Source organism: Eucalyptus grandis, chromosome 8 (assembly GCF_016545825.1).
Source record: "Eucalyptus grandis isolate ANBG69807.140 chromosome 8, ASM1654582v1, whole genome shotgun sequence".
Lineage (NCBI taxonomy): Eukaryota > Viridiplantae > Streptophyta > Magnoliopsida > Myrtales > Myrtaceae > Eucalyptus > Eucalyptus grandis.
The window spans coordinates 51,334,661-51,353,022 of NC_052619.1; the positions used below are offsets into that span (position 1 = coordinate 51,334,661).

General features: G+C 41.2%; 2 protein-coding genes across 3 annotated transcripts; one reads left to right on the top strand and one right to left on the bottom strand.

Moving 5' to 3' along the window:
• The first annotated feature begins 2,738 nt into the window (after nucleotides 1-2,738).
• LOC104414902 (serine incorporator 3) lies at nucleotides 2,739-6,989 on the top strand. Its single transcript, XM_010026122.3, is given in 7 exon segments — nucleotides 2,739-2,859; nucleotides 2,862-2,975; nucleotides 3,478-3,711; nucleotides 4,921-5,032; nucleotides 5,135-5,309; nucleotides 5,788-6,028; nucleotides 6,309-6,989. Coding segments are annotated over 7 exon segments (1,248 nt in total). The 5' UTR covers nucleotides 2,739-2,801; the 3' UTR covers nucleotides 6,623-6,989.
• A 298-nt stretch (nucleotides 6,990-7,287) lies between these two features.
• Nucleotides 7,288-15,904, bottom strand: LOC104414903 (mediator of RNA polymerase II transcription subunit 33A). Of its 2 annotated transcripts, none has more exons than XM_010026123.3 (12): nucleotides 15,482-15,904; nucleotides 14,289-14,399; nucleotides 13,516-13,863; nucleotides 12,770-13,071; nucleotides 12,569-12,660; nucleotides 11,693-12,050; nucleotides 10,781-10,991; nucleotides 10,209-10,323; nucleotides 9,905-10,066; nucleotides 9,061-9,718; nucleotides 8,742-8,948; nucleotides 7,288-8,560 (listed from the first exon to the last, which is right to left on the bottom strand). In XM_010026123.3, the coding sequence occupies exons 1-12, from the start codon at nucleotides 15,742-15,744 to the stop codon at nucleotides 7,440-7,442; spliced, it is 3,948 nt and encodes a 1,315-aa protein (XP_010024425.2). In that variant the 5' UTR covers nucleotides 15,745-15,904; the 3' UTR covers nucleotides 7,288-7,439. The 2 variants fall into 2 exon arrangements, with proteins under 2 accessions (XP_010024425.2, XP_010024427.2); XM_010026125.3 differs by lacking the exon at nucleotides 15,482-15,904 and adding an exon at nucleotides 14,518-14,666.
• Between the last annotated feature and the right edge of the window lie 2,458 nt (nucleotides 15,905-18,362).

The window sequence follows — 18,362 nt, forward strand, 5'->3', positions numbered from 1 at the left end:
CGATATCAAGTTGAAAGCTGTGATAAATTAGAAAAAAAAAAAATTTCTGTACATTACTCAATTAAGAGTGCAAGACCCTTATAGAGGGAGAGAGAAAATGCAATTAGACTTCATTACAATAGCAATTATAAATATATCTCTAACAAAAAAAAAACATATATTGAATTATATCACCCTTATTCTGCCAATTCAACTTAAGCGTTGGAGGGTCCCTAAAAATCCTCTCTCTGGGGACTATCTTCATTGTTGTGTGCGTAGGGTGGTAGAGCAAAGAGTTAGATGATCGCGAAACTTTAGGCGAGTTAGATCAAGTTGCGGGCCAGTTGATCATTCGACTATTATCGGCACCCAGAAATTAATTTAAAAGGAGAGACAATCCACCAGCATGGCCAAACCAAATCTTGAGGGAAGAAGATTACAATCTCCCCCTCATAGAAGGCGGAAGAGAGAATTGAAACATGGCTAGAGTTTCGTATCTGGATGTGAATCTTCTGCAGTTAGAGAGTCATCTCAAATTGATTGGAAATTCCTTCAACCTTATCGCAATCTGGGTCACGAGAGGCTAGGGATCTCTTTAGGGATACATGTGAGCCCAAAAGCTTTCAGTTTGGAAGTGACTTGTGGACCGATCCTCGACCTCGAACTTGGCTTTCGAGAGGGACCATTTGCACCTAAGGATTAGCTCGCAGCATCGTCGAATTGGCACGGGCTTAGGTCGGCCCTCGAACTACACGTCAAATTGAAGGAAACGTGTCTCTAATATCATCTACAAGAGAGCCCTCAAAAGGAGTACTATTCAAGTAATCACACGAGATGGCAATCATTGAAAGGTGGACCTTTCTTTTAAAATAATTCAAGACTAGCCGCATTAGGAGGAACCATGATGATGAAGCTTTGACCATGATGTCCATTGCAACGGAAGGTTGATCCCTGGATCCTTCGTCGTAGGGGTCGTTTGGTTAAACAAGGAATTGAATTCCTCGAGAAATGGGTTCCCAAATATATTTTATATAAAGAGAAATCAAGATATGGATTTGGATTCCAAATTTCTTAAGAAAATATGAAATTGGATTACTTAGTTCAATTTCCACTTTTCTATAACCAGCCAACTCCACCGCCAAAGGCTGCCCGGTTGGTCGCTGGTCAGACTGCTGCCGGCAGTCATTAGCCCTTGGAAGCTGCGGCGATAACCCGACCATCGGTCTCCATCGCCAGCGAGAAGTATTATCTCCAAGAGGGCCAAAATTTTCGTCATCCGTAAAGGAATGACATTACTTGGAGTGGGAATCCGTTTGAGCATTTCTTTTCCATGAAGCCGAACGAGGCCTGGGAAGTTTTATTCAGTTTCATGGCACTATGTTCACGTCCGAAATGCACGATCGAAGACGAAAGAACTACTATGAATATGTTGAGAATGTCCACCATTTCTTTCAAACTAAGGAGCTATGGAAAAAATATTATGTCATAATCTTGACGTGACTAGTGAGTTAAACTAAGAGCATGCAAATATGCGGCACGGCATAGATGATTGCACCACTAAGAAGTTTCATAACATGAACGAACACTGCTCGAGGAACTCGAAGCAAATGCCCCAGTGGTTAAGATGATTCATAGCAGCAAAGTGCGAGAGATAGACCCAATTTAGAGAAGATGATGTCCATTGTGATTTATGTGTATAAAAAGAGTAAAGTGATCTTATAAAAAAAAATTAATACACTGAGAATTTCCATGTATATAGAACAACGAAGCATTATTTTGCAAACTAATTCTTAATAAAGGACATGTTTGTTTGAGTGAAAATAATCTCCACAAATTAGTCCTCTAAACTTGCATATGTTTGTTTTGCTGAGAATGATCATTACTTGATAGAATATTATTTATGGTCAAAGAAAATATGTATGTTTAAAGTTAGGAAAAAAAAAATTTAAGCTGAAAAAGAGGAAAATATTTTTCTAAAAATTAATTTCTCAAAATGCATTTTTTTATCATGAAATTTTCCCTCAAAATAAAGACAATCGAGTATATCAATGTATGATAGTACCCAACTACGAGTAGCATAGTTGGTGTGCGTTCTCCCTTCCACCTCAGAGGTCGGGGGTTCAAACCTCTTGTTACTAAAATGTCTTAAGCGGGAATCCTGGTGTTGAGGTCTTGAGCTAGCCTCCCCCGAGATATTGACGCTTGGTCTGAGGTGTACCGTGTACTATACAAGCCGTGGGTTGTCGATTAGCGTAAGTGAAAGGCGGGCCCGGCGGATTCCTGGTTACAAAAAAAAAAAAAGTGCAATAGTCCTAAAATTGTTGTGGGTATTATTCTATCCAACATCCTTTGCAAGTGAAATCTTTTAATTGCAAAAGACATAGAAATTGCCCACAAATCTCTTCTCGTAAAAGAAGTGCAAAATATACCGAGAATATACTCCCCCGTTATGCTCCATTGGACTTACGTCTTTTGTTCATCATCGTAATGTCGATGTGTACTTCTCATGCTATGTAACTGGAAAAATAGACGATGCATCTTGTGTCCGAAAAACGCATCCTCGAAATGTTTCCTACCACAAATGATTAAATACGAAGTTGTGTTAGAAATTGCCACCTTGGAATTCCAACAGTAGAAGTCATTTTTCAAACAGAGCAATCCAGATGAGCTGACCAAAAAATAATAATAATAATAAACGAGAGAAACGTAAGCACTTTTACCAAGAAACCTGTCCGAGCAAATCAAAACTCGTCCGAAATTCAACCTCTACCGCCACCCACCAGTCTCAGTCCCAGGAATTCTCCAGAGCGAGCGAGCGAGAGATGTCGTGCCTGGCGTCGTGCTGCGCGGCGGCGACGTGCGGCCTCTGCTCGTCGGTGGCCGGGGGATCTCCAAGCGCTCCGCCAGGCTCGCTTACTGCGGCCTCTTCGGCCTCTCCCTGATCGTCTCCTGGGTCCTCCGAGAAGTCGCCGCCCCTCTCCTCGAGAAAATCTCCTGTACTCTCTCTCTCTCTCTCTCTCTGTCTCTCTGTCTCTCTTCCCTCTTGTTCTTTATTTGATGCGCTTTCGCCGTGGCTCGCGACGTCCGCAGGGGCGGTAGGAGCGATGAATTGTTGATAGATGGATTGACGCCGCTGGAGAGATTGGCGAATTTACGGAATGCTAGGAGCTAGCTATGTGTATATCGCGCCCGATACCGTGTTTTGTTCTTAAATTGCGGCTCTTGTTCATGTCGTGTCGAGTTGAGTCGTGTCTGTAATTATCGGTCCTGGGCGGAGGAGATGGTGGCTATCTGTTGTCGATTCGAATTCCGGCGAACCCGGCGAACCCGGGCGACAATTTGTCGTAGGATTCCAATTGAAGTTCTTATTATTATTATTATTATTTTGAAATACATATGTGTGTGTGCGGGCGCGTTATTCTAGTTCTAGTGTTGCCATTTCACCCTGCAGGCTAGTTTCGATTGCGGTGTGACGATGTCGATGATATCTGACTGTAGGGATAAACACCGGCTCCCATACGAAAGCATGGTTTCAAATGCAAGCGGTTCTCCGGGTGAGCTTGGGGAATTTCCTTTTTTTCGGGATACTTGCTCTCATAATGATTGGGGTGAAAGACCAGAACGACAAACGGGATTCGATGCAGCACGGTGGATGGATTGCAAAGATGATTATCTGGCTCTTGCTTGTCGTTCTCATGTTTTTCCTGCCAAATGAGGTCATCACAATTTACGGTTTGTGTCCTTAGGCTTTTGCATTTTTTCTTTATAATGTTCTGAATCCTGTTTTCATCTATGATGTCATTCTATTTACACGTCTGCGTCTAAGAAATGTGCGGCGACTAGTGGTTCCATCGATCCGCCTATTCGTTTCTTTACCATGTGTTCGGTAAAGGTAATTAGAAGGGATAAGAGAGGGTTTAAATAATTAGGGGAGATGAGAACACAAAGGAAATGTATCTTCTTTGGATGTTTGCAAGGGAAATGACTCGAGAAATGCATGAAGTAATATCATTTTATGTATGTAGATACGGAAATAAAATAAGGGTACGAGTGAGAAGAAGAAAAAACTGTTTACCTTTTATGGTGAAACAGATTCGGAGGGATTTGAAGCACTACACAAAAGCTAGGTCATTCTCTCCCAATCATTCCTAATCCCTTCCTTTCTTCTCCCTCTATCTCTTTCTATCCATCCAAACAAGACATCGCATTTAAATGTCTCATTTAAAATTCCTTTCTCTTCCCTCGAAATCCCTCTGCCATGCATTGTGTTATTGTACTATGAACCCTGAGTCGAATTTGAATCCAAATTTAACTTATCTTTATGTCATGATTAATTTGGTGAATGGAAGTGGAGTCACACAAGCTTCTTCTGGATAAGCTGCTGATCTCAAGTAGTGTAGGAAATAGAGTACAGCTGTGAGGAATTTTATGCTTACTTGTGTATTTATATCACTAGAGGATTTGAGGTACTCCGTTTGCTCATCTAAAGTTTCAATTGAATGGTTCTTTGAACCAAAAAAATTGACTTAAGAAAGGAAAGAGCTTCTTGTGCTACAGTTGTTAGCAAGGACCCTTCTGAATGTAGATTTTGCTAAGCAGGCATTCCACATTCACCGTTTCTTAAATCCTTTAAAAAGAGTCTTTAGAACAGAATCAATCAAATTACAGCTAAGCAAGGAGCAGCTCACTTTGCTAGCGCTGTATTCTGTCTGCTTAATAACTATTTTAAATTTTACTTGAACAGTTTTTTTTTTCCTTTGTGTAATTTTCTCGCCAGTTGGATAAGTTTAGTGAATTCTGTCGACAGGTGGCTAGTGTAAGGGTTGGAGGGAAGGAGGAAAGGGTTGCTTAATTTGGAATCTTGACCTTGCTTACTGAATTTTCATTGATTGACATAGCCTCAATTTGTAATTGACCCAAGAATATGCCTTGGATCTGCAGAAACTCTATCAAAATTTGGAGCAGGACTGTTTCTGTTGGTTCAAGTGATTATCCTACTAGATTGCACTCATTCGTGGAATGATGCATGGGTTGCGAAAGATGAACAGAAATGGTCAGTTCAATTCTTTGAATGTTCTATTCAATCATTCTTCCTTCCTTTGCATGTTTGGCTTCTGTGATCATCGAGTTCTGATGGCTCATTGGACTTGTTTAGGTATGTTGCTTTGCTGGTGATATCAGTTGGGTGCTACATTGCAGCGTACACTCTCTCTGGGATTTTGTTCATATGGTTTAATCCTTCTGGTCACGACTGCGGCCTCAATGTCTTCTTCCTTGTTATGACAATGATCCTTGGCTTTGTAAATGGAATTGTTGCACTTCACCCTGCGGTAAGAAAAGCATGCTCTTGAATATTTGTGTATTAGATTTGTAGACCTTTTGAATAATGATATTTGAATAATTGTATTCTTGCAATGTCATGCACTTGCATGAATTACGATGCTTATCAAATGGCATTCTCTGCAAGTCCATGGAATTCATTGTCTAACAGAAATATCCTTTTGTTTCTTTTCTTACTAGAGCTTTCTCATGTATAGTCAGCCCTCCAAGGAATCTCTATCTGCTGAGGAAACTTTCCTCTTTTGACTTTGGCTCCATTCTAGTTGTGAATTTTTTTAGGAACCATGGAAAGTACCAATAGTTGCTTATTTTCTTCCTTCTGGATATATGCCGTCCCAGTATTACAAATATTGATGTTTCGATAACTGTGGGAGGTTTTTGTTGGCAAAGAGCTGGGAATCTTCTTTTACCAATGTGCCAGGAAACGTGTTGAAGTTACTGAGACTGATTTTTCTGGGATTCTGACAGGTAAATGGCAGCCTCTTGCCTGCTTCGGTGGTATCAGTTTATGGCGCTTATGTGTGCTACACTGCTCTCTCTTGTGAACCTCGAAATTATGTTTGCAATGGTCTACATAACAAGTCTCATGCAGTCTCCACCAGCACCCTCATTCTCGGAATGCTTACGACCGTTCTTTCCGTACTATATTCCGCTTGCCGTGCTGGATCATCGACAACATTCTTGTCCCCTCCGTCTTCCCCCAAGTCAGGTAATTCATAAACTGCACAGGTTTTTGGTTTCCAGAACTAAAATTTAAGGAAATTGTCCAGAGCTTGAGAAGATTCTGCTCAAGAATCGTTGAAGCAAGTGGTTCTGACTGAATTGCTGATTTTGGGGAATTTGTTTCCCAATCCAGATAGTTGTCCTTTGAGTGTGTGCACAGATTGAATGCAAATTAGGAATTTAGGCCTGAGACTTCATCCAACTCACAAGGATAGCTAAGATTATTATTCTTCTTTGCTCAGTACGTTATTAAACTCATGTTGCAGGTGCAAAAAAGCCTCTTCTTGATGGAGATGATGTCGAAGAAGGCAAAGATAAGAAGGATAAGAAGGATAAGAAGGAAGCAGAACCGCAGCCAGTTACTTATTCCTACTCTTTCTTCCACCTTATTTTCGCTCTGGCTAGCATGTACTCAGCTATGCTTCTTTCAGACTGGACCAGCTCTTCTGATAGCTCGGATCTGGTCGATGTGGGTTGGACATCTGTTTGGGTCCGCATTGCTACTGAGTGGGTCACATCTGCTCTCTATATCTGGACCCTCGTGGCCCCATTGATTCTTCCTGATCGCGAGTTCTTCTGAGTTACCTGTTGTCGAAGTTTCCATAGTGTAATTAGAATTGGTGGAGTGTTTTTGTTTTGGGGAGGACCTTGCAGTGGAATAAGATGGGTTTTAGTGACTTGATAGGAGCCTAGGTCTGCCTGCATCTGTTCTCTCTGTTATTCATATTTGTATCCTTTTCCAGTTTTACAGTCTTTCCTGCAAGATTGGTTCACACCGGGTTATGATGTGGTGGAAACGAAATGAGCAAGGTATACTAGAAATCGGGCTGATTGTTGTACTTATGAGGAGAGTATAAAACATAAATCTGCCCGATGCTGATGTGTGCCAGGTACTATTGCAATTTCTCTTGATCAGTTCAATGTAAATATCCTCAATTATTTCTTGACGATCACGCCACATGCGCTGTTATGCATTCATCTTCTTTAGTCCAGGGCTCTGTTGTCTTTGCTGGGATTGCTTTGATTTAATTTCTGAATTAGTCCCTCATGGAACTCATGAAGAATTCGTGGTAACGGAGATTTGTGTGATCTCCATGATTATGAGGTTGTACATAAAAAAGATTATTTGAACACCATGATCATCAGCTTCTGCATGCAAGATGGAATTAGATTAAGCAGGGAATCAGTGTCATCAGAATTTGGTTGTGTAAGCACGTAACTTCCTGTCTTGAGAAAATTTCGCTCTCCGTGGAACTGTAAAAAGCCTTGACTATAAATTAAACTTATTCTTGTACAACTTTTCCTGAGGCCTACAAGCGATATTCACAATGCATCTACAGGCTCTTCAGAATGAGAAGAGGAAAAACTGAAGAGGGTGAAAAGGGTACTGGAAAAAACTATAGCTCGTTTCTGATAATCAATTCAGCAGCCGCACCCATCGTACCAATTCCACCCACCCCGAGCAAAGCAAGAGCAAGCTCCTCTTCATTCCACTGCCTTAAACCCCTACTCAATCTCTGGAGCACATCAACATCCACCTCCAAAACCCAGTTCGGAGTACAGGCCACCATCAAGCTCACGAATCCCGACACATACGCCCGCCAAGTGGTCCAATCGCAACCGAGCGAGATCTTCCCATCCAGAGCACTTGCTAGGAACTCCATGTGAGTCCCAAGGATCTTCGGTCTCCGCTTCGATGCGGAAGATGCCGAATCAACCCCCCAAGCGAAGGTTCCGCAGAGAACAGTGAAGTATGCTAGTGCATATCCTCCTAGCATGGCCACCACCCCGTCCGACCCTTCCTCCTTCCCAGACCGGTGGCCGGATATAAACCATGAAGGTAGTGTTTCTTTTATGAGCGACTGAACCAGGCAGTGCCTGCCAGATGACCATACAAGAGAAGCCGCCAGAGAAGACGCTAGCTTCATCTGAGTCATCGCTGCAGTGAGCGAAACCTGCCCATATCTTTTCCTGATCTTAGTGTTACCCTTCAGCTTCTCCAGCCTCTCCGAGGAAAGGCCACTACATGCTATTTCTCTAACCGACTGCATCAAAATGGAGATGATCTCCCCGGTGACGAACATAATGTCCCTGATGGAGCGGTAGACGCGTAAGTAGAGAATTCCTGGAGCAACCGGAGTTATACCACCATAGAAGTGGGACCCGAATCCATGACCAAGAAGACCTCCAACACCCCCATTGCTTGTCATGGAAGTGGTATTAAGCCCAAGTGTTGCGGTGAAGCAGCTTTTCAGGAGCTGAACCACAGCATCGGTGTTCTGGAGGAAGACCGTGCGAGATGCAGAAAAGACGAGGAAATCGCTCCAGCGCCTCGCCTTCTGAGTCCAGAGGGATGCCACGATAGGCATGCAAGGCCATGGGCAACCTGCTGCTAGGGACTCCAGGGCTGGCCCTGCCAAATTAAGGAAACGCTCCGATGCCTTGTCGATTTTATAGGTTATGGTGAGGCTCACAAATGCAGCCAGGGGCAGAGGAAGAGTGGCTGAAGAGCTTCCCCCTGCAAGATCAACGCTCAAGTAAAAATTAATTGTTGTGTAGCGTCAAACCATAAATCTCACGACAAAATATTTCTAAAAAAATAGCTGTTTCTACTATCAGATGTAACCCAGCAATTATGAATAAGCCACTATTCCACTATATAAAAGTATGGCAGTAGTCTTCGTGAGATGATAAATTACCTGCAGCAATCCTTGGTATGTCAACTCCAGTAGTAGCCAAAATCCGCCTAATATGTCCCTCTACGTTAGCTAGATTTGCAGCAGGGCTCGGCCAATCCGTTCCATTCATAAACACTGGTTTCCAAAAACTACGAGTAACTTCCGCTGAGAAGTAGCTCACAATGGTAGCCAAAGATGCAGGAAGAAAATCAGCCAAATCTTTAAGCCCTGCACATCACAAGACAAATTTTTCTTTTTATCACTCTAGAAGACATACAAATAACTGAAACTTCAAGACTATTTTGTCTCTCTTTTTCTCGGACGAAATCACCAACAATACCTGTAGCCAATTCCCTGGGAGAAAGACGTCCATGAGCGCAAGCTGTTAAAGCTGCATCCACCACAAAAGGCACGGCTTCAAGGATGTCCCATGCAGGCAGTTTTGGTCTTATGGAGGTATCCTCATTTCGGGGTCCTGATGAACTACTGCTCACAGAATTAACCGTAGTTAAAGATTGGCTTCCTTCTTTGAGTTTGCGGAAGATCATAGTTAGAAGCTCATCGGCAATTTCACAAACGGGTGTGCCGACTAGACCAGAAAGGGTTGAAGCTATACAGGCCTGATGCTGCCGGTACCAGATTTTCAATTTTGGGAAAGCATCCATAAACACGGGTTTTGGAGATGATGAAGATGCAACTTCTGATAGTCTGCTTTTGATCCTATCCTTGTGCACATTTCCGGTAGGGACTAGATGGGAATTTCTAACCAAAAGGAGGTACTCGGGGGTTAGTTGGGACCGAACTGTGGGTACATCTCCAACTCCATGTTCAAGAGGAGGACGATTAAACCTCCATAGCTTTAGAAGAAGAGCGAATGCATTTGAGAACACGGCATGTGCAGAGATCTCTTCTCCGGTGGGGAGAGCCCAAGGACAATTGGGCACAAACGAGCCAAAAACCTCGCAAATGGGCATCAAGGAACATGCCAGTTGAGGTACCTGACAAAATGTTACGGTGCAAACACTCTTAAGTAGACTTATAAATGTTTCCACTAGCAGAAGAAATGAGCAGACAATCGATCACTTCAAGGTCTAATCACTCCTTAAGAAGATACAATCAAGGTAATCAGCTTCTTGCTTCACTTATATAGACGAAGGGCATCAAGTCAATTAACCAAAACTTACCAAACCATGCAAGGAGAAAATCTGAACACAATCAACGGATCCTATTCCAACGATAAGCACATTCAGCATTGGAGCATATTTTATCAAATGACTGCCATCGCCTTCATAATCAGCTGGTACTGGAGGAGAAAGCAGTCTAGTAATGAAAAACACAGTGTGCTCCTGCGCAGATTGAATCATGATATGGTGTGCTTAGTAAAGCAGAACAAATGAGATAACAATATAATATAAAAAAAGGAAAAAACTCAGATTCTATTTTAGTAATCTTGGTACTGAAGAGATGCGTCTTTTTATATCTGCACACCTGTATATTCCAACCTCGAAGTAAGGATGCACCACAAAGAATGGTAGCAGCTGATATCTTCTCTTCATCGCATCCTTTGAGAGCAATCTCATACACTTTCTTGAGCTCTGCTAAACTTCCATTAAAACCATGAACTAAATTCAGTGCTATGAATAAACAAGAATGGACAGAAGAGTAGACAGCGCTAAAAGTATGAAACGCACTAGTAAATCACATAATGAAGCCCATATGTTGGACTATCCATTATCAAGGGATATTCCATTGGCTCGTGCAAATAATATCAGAACAGCTGTCTTATCATAAACTAGTTGGCTGGAACCACGTCTTGAGAAATATATGGTTGACCAAACTGACTCGATGACAATACATTAGTCTAACCACCTCTTAATCAGAAGACACATCAAACCGATGAGAAGCCCGTTTCAACTTTCGATGTCATGGCCAGAGACCAACCTTAGAAAAGATCGATTGTAATCAGGCCAAAGTGAAGAAAAATTTGTTCATCAAGATCAACAGGAAAAGAGTCAGGGCAATATCAGCAGATATTATCTTCAGAGGATGTGCACATGTACCTCGATGCTGGACTTGAAACCAAAGCACCTATCAGTGCAGGAGTCAGCGGAGCCCCCTTCATGAATGTAGACCAGCTTGGCAGTTGAGCAGGAATGCTATGAGGCATTGGGCTGATGTGGCCATTGACATAGCCTGGCCAGAAATATGCTGATGTATCTAGCAAATTTCTGGCTATACAAGCCTCAACTATCAGGTGACGCATGTTTCCAGCTGCATATAAGCACACATCACTCAGATGAGCATGTACCACTAATTTAAATTGGCAATGACAAATGACAGAATAGAACTCTAAAAAATAAGACACGGAAAATAAATATAAGCACATGTCAAAATGCACACGATAAAGTCCACAAACTGACAAAGGTATCAACCAAAATCAAAGGTAATGCCAGACTACAGCACAACTTTGCTTCGCTGCAGAAATAGTTTATAACTGCCTCAAGTAAATCTTCTCCTGCTGTCCGTTCTACTGGCCCAATGCATGTCTATGAGTTAAAGATCGCTCAACCACACCACAAAACAGTGTATATCAGATTAAAAAGCTTCTTCAAGCATTAGGCTTCCCCCTTTCTCAGCTGTCTATCTACACTACAGCCATACAAATTGTCAAAAGCCAATCCAAGAAGTTGGCACATGGCTGAACATCACTTTAGTCTCCATATGATAGTATTTTCTGTCTCTTTTGGTATGTATTCCATATAGAGTAGACAAGAATCTTTTAGCCTTTGTTTTCTTTTCCAGCATGCACAAAACAAGTAGCCTACCAATAACACCAGCCTTAACTACCATAAAGGAAAATATGGAAAAACTATCCTTGTGATGACCATAACCTAAGAAAAGCTTTTAGTTCTTGACATACAATATTGAGCAGCTTATCAAAAGGTAAAGATACTGAACAATGAACTACGTACAGCAGTTTAATGGCATGTCTTTGACACTTGTGCACTCAAAATATGCACTCCCCACATTAATCCCTGAAAGAAACAGCATTGCCTTTGCGGCAGCCTGATTAGCCGCAGAAACAACAGAGTGAGGTGGAGTCAGCAGGCCTTGATAATCACCCAGTATCCTTAGGCTTGAGACAAGGTCATTGCAGCGATCTCCAGGACACTTTTTCTCCTTCCAGTGATCATTCCCAGCACATTCTTTATCATCAGATGCTGGGCTTTCATCCTCAATAAGATCAGCAATCACTAGAGGTATGATAGAGCATAACATGGACAAGCGGGTATCTAAATGAGGCATGGGGCCCTCTATAGGATTCCTCTCCTGTTAAATAATGAAGAATAAGTTCAAAAAATGGGAACATATAACCACATTCAAAGCCAACCAACATACAGGATAAACAACATTTTAGGTCTATTTGATCTTTGTCTTAATTTTCTCGCTACGCTATATGCTCAACTGAGAGATGATAGTTTAAACTTTAACCCTGTTTTGTGACAGTATTTTAGAGAGATCAGACAACTGAAACGTAGTGTTGAACCTTGCAGTTTCAGCAAATGGATTTAGATTAATGATAATCAACTCTTAGATTGGCAGCTAAAGTTTATCCTCACTTCAATTTCTCATTATATTAGGGATCCTGATCATTTCAGGAATGAACTCCGCCAGAAAAATACTAGTTGAAGAAAATTTAAGCACTGTCTTCCAAGCTTAGAGAGAAAATAAGGTGGGGCTGGATGGCTTCAGAAAGTGGCATATTTGGCACTGGAAAATCTACAAGCAGCAATGATAGAGATAAAAGTTGAAACCATTCAATACCAAGAGGACAAAGAGAAGCTAACCCTTTGAACAAGGCGAAGAGCTGCAATCCAGAGACCCAAAAAGGTGTCGTGCCAGGTAGTTCCATTTATTGCTTGAAGAGATTTTGTCAAACCTGCATAAACCCTATACTTTTATTGCCATTAACATCTCTTAAGTACTCTGATGTTACTAGGTGCAGCTGAAACTGTGTTCCAGTAGTACAGAAAAATTTCGGTCATTACCAGTGATTATTTCAATGGCACTTGTTGGATTAACATCATATCCATCCATGGCATCTTCCAAAGCCACATCAAGAGGGAGCCACAGGTCAGAACAATGGGCGGAAGAAGCACGAGAGCCAAATGCCATAATAGCATGGAACTTCTGATGTGAACTGGTCTTGCATTCTCGAGAAAAGACTACGCAAGCTTCTGAAGTCAACAGCTGAAGTGCCTCAGGAGTTAGGCTTTTTGAATTTCTTAGTGCTGCTGAGCCTGTAACGAGCAACTGTAATCTCTGAATGAAAGATTCCCAGTGCACAGGCCTGAAATCAGTTTAGCAAATTATCTTCAGTCAAGGCATGTCATGCTATCGTGACCAAGAGATTATATGACTGATCATGAACCAATTTACAGATGAGACATGACAGTCAAATCTTCTTTAGTATGTACTACATTTCTAAAAAGTGAGAAAAGTCATATTTCACGCCATGTTAAATTTCCTGAGACGACCTTGGGAAATACGGACAGGATGTGGCTCATGCCATGTTATAAGTAGTACCAACACAGATAGCGATTACCAAATGAACAATAACTTTGAAACTGAGTAGCAGCATTCAAGCCTCCATTCAGGAGGTGGCTCAGAAAAAGGAGCTCCATATGGATTGAAAGCTTCCAAGATGTATATCGACAGGACAAAACTCAATGGAGAAGTAATGCAAAAAATAATACAGATTATATATATAAGAAACGCTAAAAGAAGCACATACAAGTTCTGGCGTGCCAAGTAAAGAATTCTGGAGGTTACTTTGTCTTGCAGAAACTGTCCAATTATTTCAATTGCCATTGTAGTGTTTGCATTCTGTAATATCCCATGACTTTCAGTGGACTTCTCATCAAAACTACCGAAACTGTCTATATCCATTTCTTGAGACTTGATGCTCCATCTGGAATTCGCTTCTGGAGTGAGTTCCAACAATCCTTCATCATCTAAAGACGCATCAAGTAACTGCCACACAATAGAAAAGATGAACTCAACCACAAGAATCCCAGCTTCACTTTCTGGCAAACCAAATATCTTGGAAAGCTGCATAGCAGCATCAATTGATTCCATAACCCTGCAAATGGGAAAGAGTTTCCATTCATAACAAGACAATCACCAGAAACTTAAACTATCTGCAATGCATGTGGGTAATAGAATTATATGCAGTAAATTGTTAAGTTCAATAGTAGATTTTGGCTCTTGTAGGAACAGATAAGTGATTGACTCCAGTGAAAGGCCAAGATGAACAATAACTGATTTCGTCCGGCATCATAACACTTTGAAACAGACAACAAGCATCGGCTAGCATCCTAAGTCAAGAGGTTTCAATGATCATGATTTTCTCAGCCATCTGAATAAACAAGAAGTTTGTGACATTGCAGGCGCAAGAATGAAATACGTAAGTGAAAAGAAGTTTATTATACAACATAGATTTGCAAGCAAGAAGATTGCAACCTATATGATGTTTCAAAAAACTAAGACACAAGATAAGCTCCTCACTTTTGATGGTTTGACCCATCTATATGGGATTTAAGGTTAAAAGCGTGTCTCTTGAGCAGTTCCATGTAAAGCCTGTAGGGAGCTGGTCTAGACTGCCTACATGGAATGACCCTGCATAGAAGACAATGAAGTAGGCTGTTTGATTATCAAAAGAAAAAAAATGCACTGATATGAAACTGCATAGATTTCTAGCACTTCATTTTTGTAGAGAAACTGCCACCATAATCACCTCCCGAAAAGTACATAACTCAGTTGAATGGTGTCTTCTGGGTCTAATTGGTTGCCGTGCAAAATATGGAAGCCCTCCTCTATCCAAAACCAATTCAATATAGGACAGAGTAGGGATCCAACCATACTTTGCACCGCCGCCAATAGACTTTACCAGCCAATATGTGAAAATGAATTCCGTACGCCCACTTGTTTTCCACTTTCTCAAGAACCGGAAACAAAATGTAAGAAGTATCAATTAACCCACCAATATGAGAAGAACACGAAAATTTCTTATAAAAAAAAGAAACCCTCATCCTTTACTGAGTCCGAACCATAATTAGACCAAAATTATGTTGGAGAAATCAAAATGTGCATCTTGAAATCATTCTACCAAACAGATTGCGAAAAGAAAGAGGTCAATGGAAACCATTTCGGGGGAAATTTTCAATGAAAAAGAATACTCAAAAAAATCAAACGCATGCTCTATCCCAACAGGGTCAAAGAAATCAGTATTTTCAATGGTTAGATGTTAATGGGATGATAAACCTTGGTGAAAGCAGAACCCTTTAGGATCGGACAACACCCGCTTTTCTTCTTTCGACTCTTCGCCGCAAGATTTCGAAAATTTCAACCAACAGAATCGCGAAAGGAGAGATACTCAGCAATGCCAAAAGGCCTCACAAAAGATCCTCAAAAGCATCAACTTTAATCAGATTCAACAGTAAACAAGGAACGAATCGATATCCACTTTTCCCAGACAAAAAAAAAGAACAGAGATGAAAGAAGAAAAACAAGAAAAGAACACCTTCAGACTTCGTTGACTTCGAACCCATCTCAACGAATTTACCACATTACTCGACATCAACCAACGCTCCGAAAAACGATGCAAAAACCATCTCCAACATCGAAGAAAGAAAGTAAGAGGAGAAACAAGCCGAACGAACCCAAAAAAAGAACAAAAAACAAAAACAAGAAACACCAACCTGGTAGAGAGCAGAGCAATCACGAGCAGAGGAGGCACAATCCCGACCACCAGGGCCTTCTCCAGGAACTTCCACGCGATCGGGACGTTGTTGTCCCAGCAAATGTGAGAAACCAGCTCGTGCGCCAGCTCGGTCGAAGGCAAGCTGGCGCCGGCCGAGTTCAAGCTCGAGCCCATCTGCATCGCCCACCGCAGGGGATCGCTGCCCTTCTCCTGAGCCACCCTGGTCATGTCGAGGATCCCGCGGTGGACGGAGGCCGCCATGGGGCCGGATCCAGATCGCCGGAAGTTCAAATTTCTTCTCCGATACCAAGTGGGTGAGCCAACCTGGTGGCGGTGGCGGTGGCGGTGGAGGTGGTGATGGAGGCGGAGGTTGCTGCTTCTTGACTCTAGTTCTTGGAGGCTGGTCGTTTTTCGTTTTCTAGTTGAGAATGTTATTTATTTATCTCTTTTATTTACTATATATTTTTTTTAAGGTGTTGGATAGGAATTGGCAACGTCCAACAGAGTAGAGGGGCAGGAGTGGGATTAAAAAAAATCACATATATTAATCTTCGGATTATACTAAAAATAAGTAATCAGCGGCAGGTACGTCCAACGTGCGTTTTCATGACACTATAATGATTGCTATGTAAGCCTCCCTAAAAAAAAAAAAAAAAATGAACCCTCCTAAAAAACACGTCGATTGATCGTGAAATCTCCTTTTTAAAGTAAAAAAAAAATGAGGAAACAATAACATGTTTCAAATTTTACTTGTGAAAAGATTTCTTTGCATTTAAATTGGAAAAATGGGGAACATAAGGTGCATTGATTTAGGAATTGTTTAGTCATGTATGGACAGGAGATGGGGCATATGGACCGAGTTCCCATTCCGCAATCGAAGCGTAATAATTTCGTGTCATGATAGGTTAATGTATATAGTATATTAAAAAAATCATCAACCAACCATCGATGATTATTAGACCATTGAAATTGTCAAAACTAACATGGTTTATAATGCAGAATAAACCGAAAGTCCAAATATTCATTTTATTTATATATATTTGTTTAGTTTAGCTTAATTTAATATGGAGAGGGGGAAATCATGCGATTCAAGATGGATTCCGAAGGCAGGCATCACTCAAATGGCACCCAAGGCCATGGCCCCCACCAGCAATCACTAATCTTATATCCAGTAGGTTGGCTACTTCACTAAATTGACTTAATTATTAATATTATTATTATAAATTAGATATTTAGATTGAGTTTCCCCCAAGTCTACTCCTGAAATTCCCAATTTTTTAAATTAAAATCCCAAAATTTTTACTGGATAGAACCTTTCGTTTCCCCTTTTTTGTGTAGAGTGGGCACAGAAAAACTTAGTGGTTAGGGGTAGGTAGAGATGATGACAGGTTGCGATGTCTCAATCACGGTTGGTCCAGCTCCAAGCCGGATGACACAGGCATACATCACTTTGGGCAATGAAACAAAAAATATATATATTTAAATTAAAATAAATATATAAATATATATTTTAAATAGAGAGAGAAGTCTCCCTGTCGTCACCAACCTCTTCGATGCAGCTTTTTCCCTTGTTTTTATACCCTTTTGCGGTCCTTTTGGGTTCTTGAAGTTGGGTGATAGTCAGTGGTGGGTGAGCACTAGTGAGATTGATGGGCTCGTTGTGGAATGGTCATCGGTTCACGCCCACTTGATCAGTTCGATTGGATGGGAATACCAAACATACAACGGGACCCACACCATCCCAATTCTCCCACATGAAGCAGAAATTTATGTTAAAAAAATGCCATATGAACTTTGCATGGAGAGAACAAAAAAATAATCGGATTAGATCCGGATCTTCCTCGTCTTATCAAACTTAACATGATTATGTATGCTTTTGTCTGTGACTAAATAGGCTTTTCAGCCTTGACAGTTAGGGAATTTGTGCTCCTCCTCTTCTGTGGTCATGGGTACGAGTCTTTTGACCGGTCGAGGTACGGAAAAACTGGCCTGAACACCGCCTAAAAACACTCTAGATATACGTATTTTAAATGTAGAGATTGCATGTGCATGTGGCCGCGTAGAAAACAAGGGTTATTATCTTAGCCAAATTAATTACTAAGTCAAAGAAAATTTCTTTACCGGCCCTCCCACCAATGTCCAACAAGAAAGCTAGCTACCATTGTTAGAACGATCCAATCCCCAGGGTTTTGCTAATTCGCCCTCTTTTCTTCTATAATATTATTTGTAGTCCCCTTGTTTTTGGCTAAAAAGGAAAGTACTCAGTGTCATTGGTAGGTTGCTGAAAGATAGAAGAATTAGACATGATAAGAAGAAGTTAGGTAAAATGGCTCATTCACCTTTTGGTGAACCTGACATCTGATCTTTAATTCATACATAGGCCAGCAGTGGGGGAATCAATTGCCAAAGAAAAAATCAAAATCGAAAGAGTGTTTTGCACAAAGTGGCACGTAATCAATTAGAGTTGACTCCTTGTGAATAGTGAAGAGTCCACAGCTGGAGCACGAATTTGGGGGCGTCCCGCATGCCTCAATTCCATGCCCCAAAATGCCCCGAAATCAACATACTTTAGTGTGGATTATAAGGATGACTAAAGTGCGATTCAATTGTGCTCTAAGCATTTCCATTTAAAATAAGATACTTAGATCATTTGTAAATGGCTGATCGACGGATGTGGCGGGTTATGTCCTAATTCAAAGATCGAGGGTGCATGGACATGGGATTGTTCACATTTTAGGGATCGAAGTTTGTCTCGCCTGTATCTTGTAATTTGCTATCTTAGGTCTAACAACATAGCATTGATCTATTTAAGTCCCTCACTTGGGGATTGACGAAAATGAACAAACATAAAAGGAATGTTTGAAACTTGATAATGCAAC